The following is a 13,449-nucleotide window of genomic DNA, read 5'->3' as shown; positions in this document are numbered from 1 at the left end:
ACATTAACTTTGAATGCTTGGGGAACCTTGGCATATTTTGCAAATTTTTCACAAAAAAACATTAATTGCCTGGCTTACATTTCATGCAGGCCCGGCGAGTACAGGCCCTGACTATGTAAACAATGACACAGTTTGTGAATCGGGGGAACCTGTTTCAATTTCCGGTGTCAACTCCTTGTGACCTTGGGCAAATCACTTTATCTCCCTGTGCCTCAGGCACCAGAAAATGAGATTGTAAGCTCAAGAGGACAGGGACTCGTGCCTTCAAAAATTCTACATCTCCTAAAGTCAAACAGCCGTTTACCATAGCAAGAGCTTGGGATCCAAACATGCACCCTACACCGATCTGTCCTGAGTCATTTCTTATCCACCAATAGCCAAATCTTTTTTTCCTTCACCAAAGCTACTCACTGCACTGAATTTTAAGCCGCAATCCTCGCTGCCGGTTCCATTCTGTAGTCTGTTTTCGGTGTCTTTGGACTATTTTTCCTTCCTCAAACACAGAGCCCTGAAAGATAGGATGCATTCAAATTGACCATCTGGGATTGTCACATATAGCGACCAAGAGAGAAATAGCTACAAGTGGTTCGGCACAAAAAGAGATGTAATTACAGATCCCAAGCGTGACTTTGGAAGCTCCCGCAGTGAGTGACCGCTACAACCCGCATGCTGCCTGCACACACTGAGGGGCAGCTTGGGGCCTTATTAAGCGTGTGTTCCCCACACGTTCAGGGCACTATACTGCCTGCATAGAGTTATGATGACAATATATGGTTACATTAAATGAACAGGGTTAGACGTTTTATATTCAGACATTTAATGAAAAGTTAAAGATAATATATGTTATAGGCGTATGTAACAGATACAGACGCGATTAAAATGTGAGACAGCTTTTGTTTTGAAAGAACTTAGACTGGTGGCAGCAGTGAGAGTCTCCGGTAGACTGTTCCAGTTTTGGGGTGCACGGTAAGAGGAGGAGCGACCGGATACTTTGCTGAACCTTGGGACCATGAACAGTCTTTTGAAGTCAGATCTCAGATGATAAGTGCTGCATGGGTAGGGGTGAGGAGCTTGTTCAGGTAGGCGGGTAGCTTGTTAGCAATTAGATTATTAATTTGGGGGGTTCACAGAACAAATATTTTCTAGCAGGAGCAGCACTGTGTAAGCATATTCGGGAACCGCTAGTATATAGGAATTTGTGACAAGAGAACAGGTTTAGCTGAGTGCACAAGACAATGTTGTAATACGTACTTAAATGTCGTTTTTGCTTCAAGCAAGGGTAGGTTAAACATATTCAAAACTGGACAAATTCCAGCACACGCTGAACGTCAAACGCTGGTGTGTCAAAGGCCGCAGTTTGAAGCAAAAATGAACCCTTTTGCTGTTGGGTGATCTTTCCATGAGCTGCAGGTATCCAAAAAACATGACTTGGGCATGTGACACTGGGGGTCACGCTTTGCCGTGGCGTCTGTAACAGGAAGTAGGTAGTGTAGCTATTTCACAGGGTGAGCTGCCAAACTGTTCCAAGAACACTTTGTCACCGCCACAGCTCGTATATAATCTGCTAATGGCGCCGTCGCGGTGGGCTGGCTGGGTGAGATGGATGGGGATTTTATACCCACTGACCACATTTCATGTCTCCTGTCTTGCAATACCAATTCAATCGCTCCTTGGATACCCGTCAAAAAGTAACGAGGGTTATATTTTCCACAGCGGCAGGCGTGGATCTCCCGTGGATGGAATGGGGGCTGATATTAGGCAATTGAAAGAGATTTTGTCCAAAAGCTAAAAGAAAGTGTCCATTATGCTGCTTGTCAACTGGATTTTAAGGTCATTTTTGTTAAAGCATTGGGGGCCAGGTTTACTAAAAGAAGTTAAATCTTAGCGCAGCAGGCAAAATAATATTTTTTACAATTCATTGATGTCGTTCACTTCCTTAGAATAGCTGAAGCCCATGTCTGCGAAGCAGTGCCGGTCCATGATACATATTTTGATGCTGTTAGACACCTTACAAGCCATTCACTTTAATAGGTTGTAAGGTGCCTTTCCACGCTGGGAGTCCGAGCTATCCAGGGTCCCTCACTCCAAACCGTGAGAAGGGCCCTCACTCCTGCGCGAGACCCCTACTCAGCTCCAGAGCAGGAAACCCAGCGTCTGCAGAGCGTGGCGCTGTGACAGGAGGGAGGGCGGGATTTGGGATTCTGTGTCCGGCGTTTCCGGCAGCGTGAGATTGATCTCACCATGCGTAAGGCAGTTTGAAGGGTTTGAGGCCCATTTTCCCTAAGTGGGGCTATTCTATAAGACTCTTTCCCAGCCTTATGGCATAGCGCCAGTTAGTCCAATTTTCACTTCCTCGCGTGTTGTGTTAAAATAAGACCGTTTCTAATATCTTCATTTGAATGTTATTATTATTATTTTTTTAATCACCGTCCTTCCCCAGTATCTCCTTAAACTAATTACACAGGCGTCATGAGTCAAATAAAACAAAGACAGGAAACGAGGTGAAATCTGCCCCCACATACACATGTTTGCAAACCGTGTTATCACAAAAGAGATTAGGTAAAGATTGTAAAACAAAAACACTGGGGGTGTTTGGTTATCGCAGAGACATTAACAGTTGAAAAGATTATATAAAACTGATGTCAAGCATTCACATTTAACCTGTTAAACGGCTTTAATGGTTCAGACTCTCCAGGGACCAAAGTGAACTAATGGCGGCAGTGGCATGTTTAAAGAGTTAAATATAGGTGATCAGGCAAGTGTAAGTATCTTTAACCCTTTGCTGTCCGAGAGCTGCAGGTCCCTCTGGCAGACAATCGGTTAATGTGTTCTTTAGATTTGTCGAGGCCTCTGTACGAAGATCATACGTATTTTTTTAATTGCGCGCCCGGATTTTAGCGCCATCCAGTAGTATAAACCTTTATAACTTGTGCGACGTTCGTATGAAGCCTCGTTGTGCGATTTTGTACATAACGATAATTACCTGATTGATGCAACTTAAATTAAAACAGAATCATGTGTACTGTGTATTTCTAACTAGTATTAGTAAATATAGATCATTAGTGTAATATTATCTATAATAGCCAGACTGGGAAAATACAGTTTGTTACCCTACATCAGGGGTGCTCAACTCTAGCCCCCCCCCCCGCCCCAACAGGACAGGTTTTCAGGATATCCCAGCTTCAGCACAGGTGGCTCAGTCAAAGACTGGGCCACCTGTGCTGAAGCAGGGACTGATTGCGCCACCTGTGCTGAAGAAGGAATATCCTGAAAACCTGACCTGTTGAGGGGGCTTGAAGACTGGCGTTGAGCCCCCCTGCCCTACATAATGAAACCTCTGCGCTGCGTCACCTTATTGTTTGCTTATTACCCTGTAACTTAATTCTGCGCTAACAATATAAACAGACTTGTTAGGGTTTACGCCAATTTGAACTCGGGGGACGACTTTGACACTTACTGTCTGTGTATATCTGTGTCTCTTTTCGGAGAAGGCTGCTTGTAACCCGTTGTGTATATACAGAGAAATAGTTATCTTTACACTAATTAAAACCGCAATCCACGGGTGCTATTAGTGACCCTGGGGTCATATTTGTAGTTTTATTGTATCAAAACTAGCACACAAAAAACAAATATTTCGGGGACCAGTTTCCCGGACGTTGGAGTGTCTTATGACCGAGCACCGTTTAGTAAATCTGGCCCTATGTATGTTAGCAGCTTTTTAATAAGACTGGACATGCAGATAAGGCATTACTCGCGGTACAGGGACACGTTTAACACGTTTCTTTGGTATATTACAGGGCTCTGGCGGATATCCTAATACAGCAAGGACCGATCCCTATTCCGCATTGCGAGCGAGAAGCCATCTCCGCCGTGAACAACTCCCCCAAGGAGAATACACCAGCTAGGACCTCAAAAAATCACTACACCCCAGTGCGGACGTCCAAAACCAACCATGGCACAGGTGGGATTCCGGGTGTGTGTGTGTGTGTGTGTGTGTGTGTGTGTGTGTGTGTGTGTGTGTGTGTGTGTGTGTATAGTATATGTGTGTGTGCGTGTGTCAGCCTCGCGTTAGCACTGTATGCTGACAGATTATTACCAGGTGCACCTGAAAACTGGACTATCAGATATAAATGGCACGGAAGGAGTAGGAGACCCCTTCTTCCGTTCCACCGTCGGTGATGGAGCAGGTCACATGATCGGCAGTGCCGGAGGGGCCTTAAACTATTTATATGGGACAAGTATCTAGCCCAGTTAGAATGTAACAAAGATCTAATCCTCCGTGTCACTTACCTGCTGTGTCACTGTATTCAGAGCAGCCGTCGCTGTTACTTACTTTAAAGAGGCCATCTAAGGCGGCGGATTTTTTTTGCAACTTATTTTATATATAAATATATATTTGAAGCAGGGGGTCACCGGTGCTGAACCCTGTTAATTTCAGTTCCGGGGACACCTTGCTTTTGGAGGTACTGACCTGCGAATGAGTTGCCGGTAGCCGCTCTCCTTGGCTACCATGGTTCACAATATGGCCGCTCTTCAAATATTATATAATATATAGAATAAGTGTGTGTGTGTATGTGTGTGTGTATATATATGTATATATATATATATATATATATATATATATATATATATATATATATATATCTCTCTCAAATGGAAATATTACTGTGTGCTCATTTGCATGTCTTAGACAGGTTTACCCACCGTAATTTAACTAATCTCGATCGCCTAATTGACCATTTTCCACCCATTGGGACCCAAATCCATTTGACCATCTTCACATGCGATAGACCTCTGTATATTTCCTTCTGTTTTTAGGATTCTTATGTCGTGTGTAATTATCTTCCTAACCATGTGATTGAAAACATTGTAAGAGCCACAACATGGTGACAATGCTGTGCTGACCGATTTGATACTCAAGGGGTTCCAATGCTGTTTGCATAAAGAGCCAATGGCCAGTGCTAGCCCATGGACCAGGGTCAAAGACCCACCAATCTCAGCCCTGTAAGTGCAGCAGGGGTATGGATTGTAGAATTGGCTGTCACAACCACAAGCTCCACAATCAGACCACTCGCACCCAGTGAGTTCCCGGGAGAGATCACTGATTCTGGATACGTATCGGTCGTATCATGAACATAGGGTGGAATACCATCACCGGTAATCATCTCTCCCACCACAGATGTGAAACGGCAACGTGAGAACTTAAAAGGAAATGTGAGAATACTGTAAGTGATATATCTCTAGGTCACTATTCCAAGTCATTCCTGGTAGCAAATGGGCATGATATCTGCATGAAACCGACCACGATTTAAACACAGCGTCTTCAACATCATCTTAAAGTCAATTAAATATGTGTTCGGGTAAAGATTAAGCAAAGATCTCAGAGTGCTTCATTGATCGTTGTGTATCAGCTTTTACAATGCTCTTGACTAGGATCTGGGAATTTTGCCAAATGGAAGCCCTGGGCTCGATACTTGGCTTGCTCTAAGCTGAGCTGAAAGGGCTGTGCTTGTTTCTTGCTACAGTCTGTTGGGAACAGAAAATGGCTATTGCTGTTAGACTTTGGGCTGTTAGCCCCACATCCCCAAAAGAGAAACTCAGTAGATCTGGAGTGGCAAAGTAGCTTCGCACCATTTGGAAGCCATAATATTGCATCCCGCGATGACCAATCGGCAAATATTTGGAGTATCCGTGTATCGTTAGTAAAGGAAAGAGGTGTAAGTGGTTGGTCCCGAAGCGCGCTGTACACTTCCACGTGAGCGCGTCTTGAAACATGTTACTCCTCATTCTTGTCGTCTCCACTTTCCCAAAGCGTTGAACACGCAGTATGCCGGGGTACTCGTGTTAACGAGGATCAGCCTGCACAGGGGACCCCGTCTTCTGCCTCACTGTGCATGAACTGTTGTGATATTGATGACATTTAAGTCGCCGCGGTAACCATATTGATAAAGACACTAGGGATTTAACTCCAGCGCGACGCCCGAGACTGGGGGGCGAAGCAGATCAGGCTGAATTCCTTTAGTGTCGGTGGAAAGTGACACGCAGAGATGTAGTGGCACCGCACAAGATCCGGCGCAGGCCGTCACTTAAAGTGTTAACGAGGACGGCAAACTGTTACAGAGCCGCAGTAGCTGGATGCTGGGAAAGGCATGTTACCGCTCAGAAGCACAGCGCCAAGCTGAACTACACCTAATGTAACAACGTCGGGTCAAATATTTGTGCGGTTGACTGAAGCAGGGGTGGCCAACTCCAGTCCTCCAAGGCCACCAATGGGTCAGGTGTTCAGGATATCCCTGCTTCAGCAAATTCGACTGAGCCACTGATTGAGCCACCTATGCTGAAGCAGGGATATCCTTAAAACCTGACCTGTTGGTGGCTCTTCAGGACTGGAGTTGGCCGCCCCGGAATTAAAGTCTTTCTTCCTCACCTCCTGGCCACACAGATATTTACTAAGCAGTGTTATGCCATGGGATACCTTACAGCAGGGGTGCGCAAACGCCCTGCACTGCGGCCCCCCTGCCTGCTCTCCTCCTCGCCCGCGCCCCCCAGTCTGCGCACCCCAGCCTGCTCTCCTCCTCGGCCGCGCCCCCCAGTCTGCGCACCCCTGCCTGCTCTCCTCCTCGCCCACGCCCCCCAGTCTGCGCACCCCTGCCTGCTCTCCTCCTCGCCCGCGCCCCCCAGTCTGCGCACCCCAGCCTGCTCTCCTCCTCGGCCGCGCCCCCCAGTCTGCACACCCCTGCCTGCTCTCCTCCTCGCCCGCGCCCCCCCAGTCTGCGCACCCCAGCCTGCTCTCCTCCTCGGCCGCGCCCCCCAGTCTGCGCACCCCTGCCTGCTCTCCTCCTCGCCCGCGCCCCCCAGTCTGCGCACCCCTGCCTGCTCTCCTCCTCGGCCGCGCCCCCCAGTCTGCGCACCCCTGCCTGCTCTCCTCCTCGCCCGCGCCCCCCAGTCTGCGCACCCCTGCCTTACAGCCTGTTCCCATGAATGGGGCCAGGTATCCTCCCCTAGAATCTTGTGCGAACTGTAGGAGATTTCAGCTCTTTGCATTTGAACGGAGCTGAGATCTGCTCCAATACAGGGAAGACGGCTTAACAAACCGCATATTAAATGCGGGCCTTCAATATGGTTTTTCGACACAAGTGGCCTGACTTTTCCTCTGTGTGTGTGTGTGTGTGTGTGTGTGTATATATGTATATGTATATAAATATATAGTAGATATGTATATATACACACATTTTGAATGTATTTTCTGCTCCAATGCCTCTCTTTCCCAGCGCGCGTTGATTGGGGGTAGTGGGTGGCGGGTGGCGGTAATATTCCACTCAATGTAACATAAAGGTTAACATTTCCAATGACAAGGAGAGCGGGCCAAGGGGGGCACGTGTTCCAAACTCATTGTTCACAGAGCGCGAGTGACATTGCGGCGTTTAAACGGATGAATTAACACCAACGTGTGCTGCGCGTCCAAGACACCCAGCCGCTCCTCCGAAACAATAACATATCTTCTCGTTAGTTTCCACCCTCCTGTGCTGCGCCATCTGCCGATCCGGCACCCGACCGGGAGCGAGTCTGTTACACCAGAAGTGCCGGCGTCTCCCTGCAGCAGCGTGGCCCGTCCGCCGCACTCCTTGTCTGCCGGGTAACGCACCCACATGTGTTTTATGGAAGCAGAGAGGCGGATACCAGGCAAGGGCCGGGAACCCACCTAATACTCCCCCGACTTACTCTTACAGGGGAGCGCCACAAGCTGGCAATGGGGGTCTCCGAGCCGAACCCCGTTAATTTCAGCTCTGGCGACCCTCATGCTTCCCGAGGTACAGACCCGTAGGGGGGGCGCCGGTATCGCTCTGCTTTTTAAAACTCCCGCGTCACGCGGGCCTATAGGAAGCCGCACCGGTGACGTCACGGCTTCCGATTGGCTCGCAGGATGCAGGAGCTTTGCAATGCCGCATTTCCGTGAACCCTGAGAGATAGTCTGGAGCGGCCAACTCCAGTCCTCAAGGGCCACCAACAAGTCAGGTTTTAATGATATCCCTGCTTCAGCACAGATGGCTCATTCATTGTGACTGCACCACCTGTGCTGAAGCAGGGATTTCCTAAATACCTGACCTGTTGGTGGCCCTTGAGGACTGGAGTTGCTCGCTCCCGTGTTATATGGTCTCTTTTCTACAATGTTTTTACCAAAAATCCAATCCTTACACGGAAACCCGAAGGCGGATTGGAAACGAAACATTTTTTGGGCGGATACATCCTAACCCCCCCGCCCCGATTCTGTGAAATCCGGCATCAAATGTTATCTTACATCCACTTGCGGATTGAGAGAGACACACACACACACAGAGAGAGACACACACACACAGAGAGACACACACAGAGACACACACACAGAGAGACACACACATACAGAGAGTGAGAGACACACACATACAGAGAGAGAGAGACACACACATACAGAGAGAGAGACACACATACACAAAGAGAGACACACACAAAGAGAGACACACACAAAGAGAGAGACACACACACAAAGAGAGAGACACACACACAAAGAGAGAGACACACACACAAAGAGAGAGAGACACACACAAAGAGAGAGAGACACACACAAAGAGAGAGAGACACAGAGAGAGAGAGAGAGAGACACACACAGAAAGAGAGAGACACAGAGAGAGAGAGACATGCACACACAGAGAGACACACACAGAGATAGAGACACACAGAGAGAGACACACACAGAGAGAGAGACACACACACAGAGAGAGAGACACAATGAGAGAGAGAGACACCCCCCCACACACACACACACACACACACACACACAGAGACATACACACACAGAGACACTGAGACACAGGCCGTACTGGTGTCAGGTCCAACAGAATCAATGATAGGAGAAAAGGAAATCTGCCTTTTTGGAACTGTTCCACGGATAAAAGGAAGTTGCAAACTCGCAGTGGATTCGAATTTCTTCAGGTTTAGTAAAATGGTCCGGCGAGGCGGGGAAGTGGTCCTTACCTGCGGTCCCAATCTCCCTGTTTCTTTTCAACCCTGGATCTCTGACTGGGCTGAACCCCCAGCCCTTCTCACCTTGCCCTTGTAGAGGGACTGTGTATTATTATTTGATCAGCCCGAAGCCCTCCGGTTTCCTCAGTAGCTGTGACCAAGAGGCTGCCATCTGGCAGTCATCTCGCCCGGGCTGCCGAGGGACTTCACAGTTACCGCAGCTCAATCAAGACTTATTTTCTCTAGCTCACACCCCGGGAGTCACCGTGATGGGAACACACAAGACTTAAAGTACGAGCCTTTATTCCTGGATCGTGCTGCTAGTGAAAGCAGCGCCGTATTATAATGCAGGCATATGGCCCTCTGTTCTGAAAAGCTTACAATTACTAAGCTGGAGGGTCTCCGGGGGTGGAAATGTGTCCTACACACGGGCTTAGAATAACAAAATAAATAAGAGAGAGAACTAGTGGGACGGCGAGCGAGTTTGGGCTTTGTCGCTGCACAAAGGTCTAGAGTTATTTCACGTCGCTTTTCCACTCATTTAGTTGCAATAATAAAGAAACTCATTCAACTGAAATATAACCGTGCTAGAAGTTTCATTTCTTCTGGGATTCTGAATGGGGACGTGTCAATCAAGTGTTTTCTTTCCGCTTATCCCACGCTTTCCGTGCCAGAGAGTCAATAAAGATAAAGGGGGGGGGGGGGGGGTGGAGGTTTGCCTGTGCAAACTCTTGTTGAACACACAGCGATATCATAGAAGAGGGAGCATCCAGAAGACATCGAAACCCTCCCAAGTCTCACCGTGTTTACAAACGAACTTTAGAAAATAATGATTTAAAAATAGTTATTGGTGTCAGACCTCAATACTAAAGCATCTTCTGTATCACCCAGATGTAATCCCTTCACCCCCTTGGGGCCCTATGGACATGCAGTGTACGCCAGGAGTGCTGGCACGCACGTGGCCCGTGTGACGTGCCCTGCCCATCATGGCACTATGTCCGTTTTCTAAGGGCAGATTGGGGAGGGGGCTCTCTCCTTCCGACAATGTCACCAGAATAACGCTGAGATCCTGTGACCGGTCAGGATCAATCGTATGATCAGGGAGAGGGACATGGCTGGGACCCTCTGGCACTTAACAGGTTAAACATGTCACTACCCTTAGTACACTTTGGTCCTTTAGCAGGGTGACAGATAGCTATCCATTTTACACATGGCTATGTGCTGTTACCCTGAATTCTTGTCTGTTGGTAGCTAAGGCAACCAACACTGACTAGGGCTGTGTAAAGGACAAATGTATCAATAATGTTGCCATTTGCACATGCAGCTAGCTGCGGGGACAGGGGAAATTACAGGCGCCTGAGCTAGGGAGACAAATCCTATGAGCTGCAAAGGGGCACAGGGATTAGACCATCCTGTTCCAGGACACAATAACATCTGATAGATTTTTTTCCCCGAATGGCCACTTCGGGAGATACAGAATAAGTAGGGTGACCATATTTGTCCCAAAAACAAATGTCACGCATGCGCAGTTGGCGATCGCTGCATGCGCGAACGCCACTTGCCGGCGGCATGCGCGAATGCCGCGCAGCCGGCGCTCGCCAGGGGGGATTAACAAACCGGGACAGGGCCCTAAAAAGCGACACTGTCCCGGCTAAACCGGGACATCTGGTCACCCTAAGAATAAGGCCTTAATACACATTAAGGCTGTGAGCTGAAAGTGTTCATTTCAGGAAATGTCCGAGTCTAGAGAACTGCATTTGGTATAAAGCGACCTGTAGACTTATTTTTCATTTCTCTCCTTCATGTATTCAAGCAGAACTTTTTAATTTGCAATACCGCGCGCACGCGCGTCCCCGAAAAAATGAATTCCAATATGATGATGGTTTATGACCCTAATGAAATATTTACTGCGGAACAGCCGCGGGATGCGCGGTGTTTCCCTACCTCGCACGCGCTCAGGCCCGGATTTACTCCCAGGGAATACTTTACAAGACTAATTGTACGGTTCCATCCTTGGTTAGAACCACCGGCCCTTACCTGTCACACAGTCCGACTGCCAAGATTCTCGTGCTACTGGTGCTGGAGCGGAGGTGGCCAACTCCAGTCCTCAAGGGCCACAACAGGTCAGCGTTTAAGGATATCCCTGCTTCAGCACAGGTAGCTCAATCAGTGGCTCAGTCCTGGGAGGGGGTGATTTCCTTCTGCCTGATATCACTGTGTGTTCTGCAAGAGTTTGCACAGGCAGAGCCCCCTCTCTCTCCCCTCCCCTTATCTTTATTGGCTCTCTGATAAGGATGGGGCGGGATAAGTGACAAACACTTCCCCCATTCACAGACATTATTCTCCCTGTGTCAGCGCTGTATCCAATAAACGAGCTATGTATAAGGAATAACACCCCTACCAGTGCTCACTAGCATGGGCTTATCATACATAGCGTTACATTATCTTCACATAATGGGACAACACTTGCACCTGCGTGTGACTCCCATCCAGACACTGAAATCGGGCTTGTGACTACTGCATTGGCCCTATTTCAGTATATAGTGTATGCGTATGATAACGGATCTGCTAGGAGTCCTTTAAGTATTGATGGAGCTGGTGAAATAACATTGCAGCCAATTATCTTTTCAAATAAAATACAGCGAAGACCAGCAGCTTTAATTAGTCCCGCTGTGCAATTTCTTAACTGTCTGTTGGCCGAACGAGAGGTCAAAAGATCGTGGTTAAATTTCACCAAACATAAAGCAGCAGAGATGTCCGCGTGACATATGGCAGTTTTTGAATAAATATATCTACCGGTATATACATATATACAGAGAACTAAATTATTCGTAAAAGAAAATTACTTGCCATTTTGATCTCTAAACTCCAGTTAAAGTCAAAAGGGAAATAAAAATACCCTTTTCTGGACCAACAATCGTTTATAGCCGTAACCAACGCATTTCGAAGTAACCAACCCACTTGTATCTAGTCTGCATACACCACGGGCAGCCAACTCCAGTCATCAAGGGCCACCAACATGTCAGGTTTTCAGGATATCCCTGCTTCAGCATAGGTGGCTCAATCAGTGGTGCAGTCATTATAACTGCGCCATCTGTGCTGAAGCAGGGATAGACACCACTCATGCCTAAAAACAGGGTGGGTGGAATTTTGCTCCAGTAGATTCTAGAAGAAAATGGAAGCTGGGATCTCCCCCCCCCCCCCCTCACCTTAAGTACCCCTTAACACTTCCCCCTGGCCTCACATCAGGCACCTATGGGAAGGGGTAACGTAAGCGTTGGGAAGCAGAGCAGTGATTGACAGCTCTGATTCCGAAGAAATTCTGAAGGAGGGGTAGAGGAGGGAGGGAGGCAGGGGAGAGGGAGGCAGGGGAGAGGGCATATATTCAAAATAAGAGAGGAGGGAAGGAGGGAAAGAGAGATAGAGGCAGAGAGGCAGGGGAGAGGGAGGCAGGGGAGAGGGAGGCAGCAGAGAGAATATATTAAATATAAGAGAGGGGGAGGGAGGGAAAGAGAGAGATAGGGGGGAGAGACAGGCAAGGAAGATGGAGGCAGGGAAGAGGGACGCAGGGGACAGGGAGGCAGGAGAGAGAGAGAATATATTCGATATGAGAGCGGGGGGAGGGAGTTAAAGAGAGAGACAGGAAGAGATAGGGGGAGAGGCAGGAGAGGGAGGCAGGAGAGAGAGAATATATTCGATATAATAGAGAGCGGGGAGGGAGGGAAAGAGACAGGAAGAGATAGGGGGAGAGGGGCGGAGAGGCAGGGGAGAGGGGCGCAGAGAGTTCACATGCTGAAACACTGATATTCAGCAAACTCTCATCCTCTTATCTCCCAGGGAAGTGGACCTGAGCGCAGGGAGCGGTTACAGATGTAGCATGTTAGTCCATCAGTATTACATTTAATTAACCTCTGACCCCAACACATTGTACATTCACGTTATAAAATGTTAAGTACTGCGCAGGGAGCTGGAGACGGATCTCATTACCTTCACCATTATAGCGCAGTGTATCCTTGGAAAGCCGAGAAATGCATCTCACCGATGCGCATTACTTGCTGTACCTACATCTACCATCCCACCGCGTAGAGTACTTACCGTATATGTGAGGACATTATGGGCACAAGGACGAGCTACAGAAAATTACATAGATTTTTTTTAAAGTTATTGATTAGTCTTTCTAGCGTTGGGTTACTAGTCCTGGACGTGTTGTGTAATCTGAGTGTCTTTTAACCCTTTCAGTGTTTACGGGGTGAGCAATGCTTATACATATACAGTATTTATACGTTCACACATACATATAGTGTTAGAAGCAGAGCACACAGTCTCTCCCCCGCACAGACTGGGTCATGGGGGAGATTCCGCCAGTCTCATGAGTCAACTCAACATTGTAGGAGTCTCCTGGTCATTCTGAAAGGCTTGGACCATGAAGTCCAACCTAATTCCAGGTCC

General features: G+C 48.0%; 1 protein-coding gene across 3 annotated transcripts in view; it reads left to right on the top strand.

Moving 5' to 3' along the window:
• Nucleotides 1-13,449, top strand: part of SHISA6 (shisa family member 6) — a 189,660-nt gene that overhangs the window by 25,263 nt on the left and 150,948 nt on the right. For all 3 annotated transcript variants that reach the window (XM_075579641.1, XM_075579640.1, XM_075579642.1), the window contains exon 3: nt 3,798-3,961. In XM_075579641.1, the coding sequence (XP_075435756.1) occupies nt 3,798-3,961 (164 nt within the window). The remainder of the gene's footprint in view (nt 1-3,797; nt 3,962-13,449) is intronic.

The sequence above is a fragment of the Ascaphus truei genome, chromosome 22 (genome assembly GCF_040206685.1).
Source record: "Ascaphus truei isolate aAscTru1 chromosome 22, aAscTru1.hap1, whole genome shotgun sequence".
NCBI classification, from domain to species: Eukaryota; Metazoa; Chordata; class Amphibia; order Anura; family Ascaphidae; genus Ascaphus; species Ascaphus truei.
Note: the sequence above shows the minus strand (reverse complement) of the source record. Positions and strands in the feature narration are given on the sequence as shown.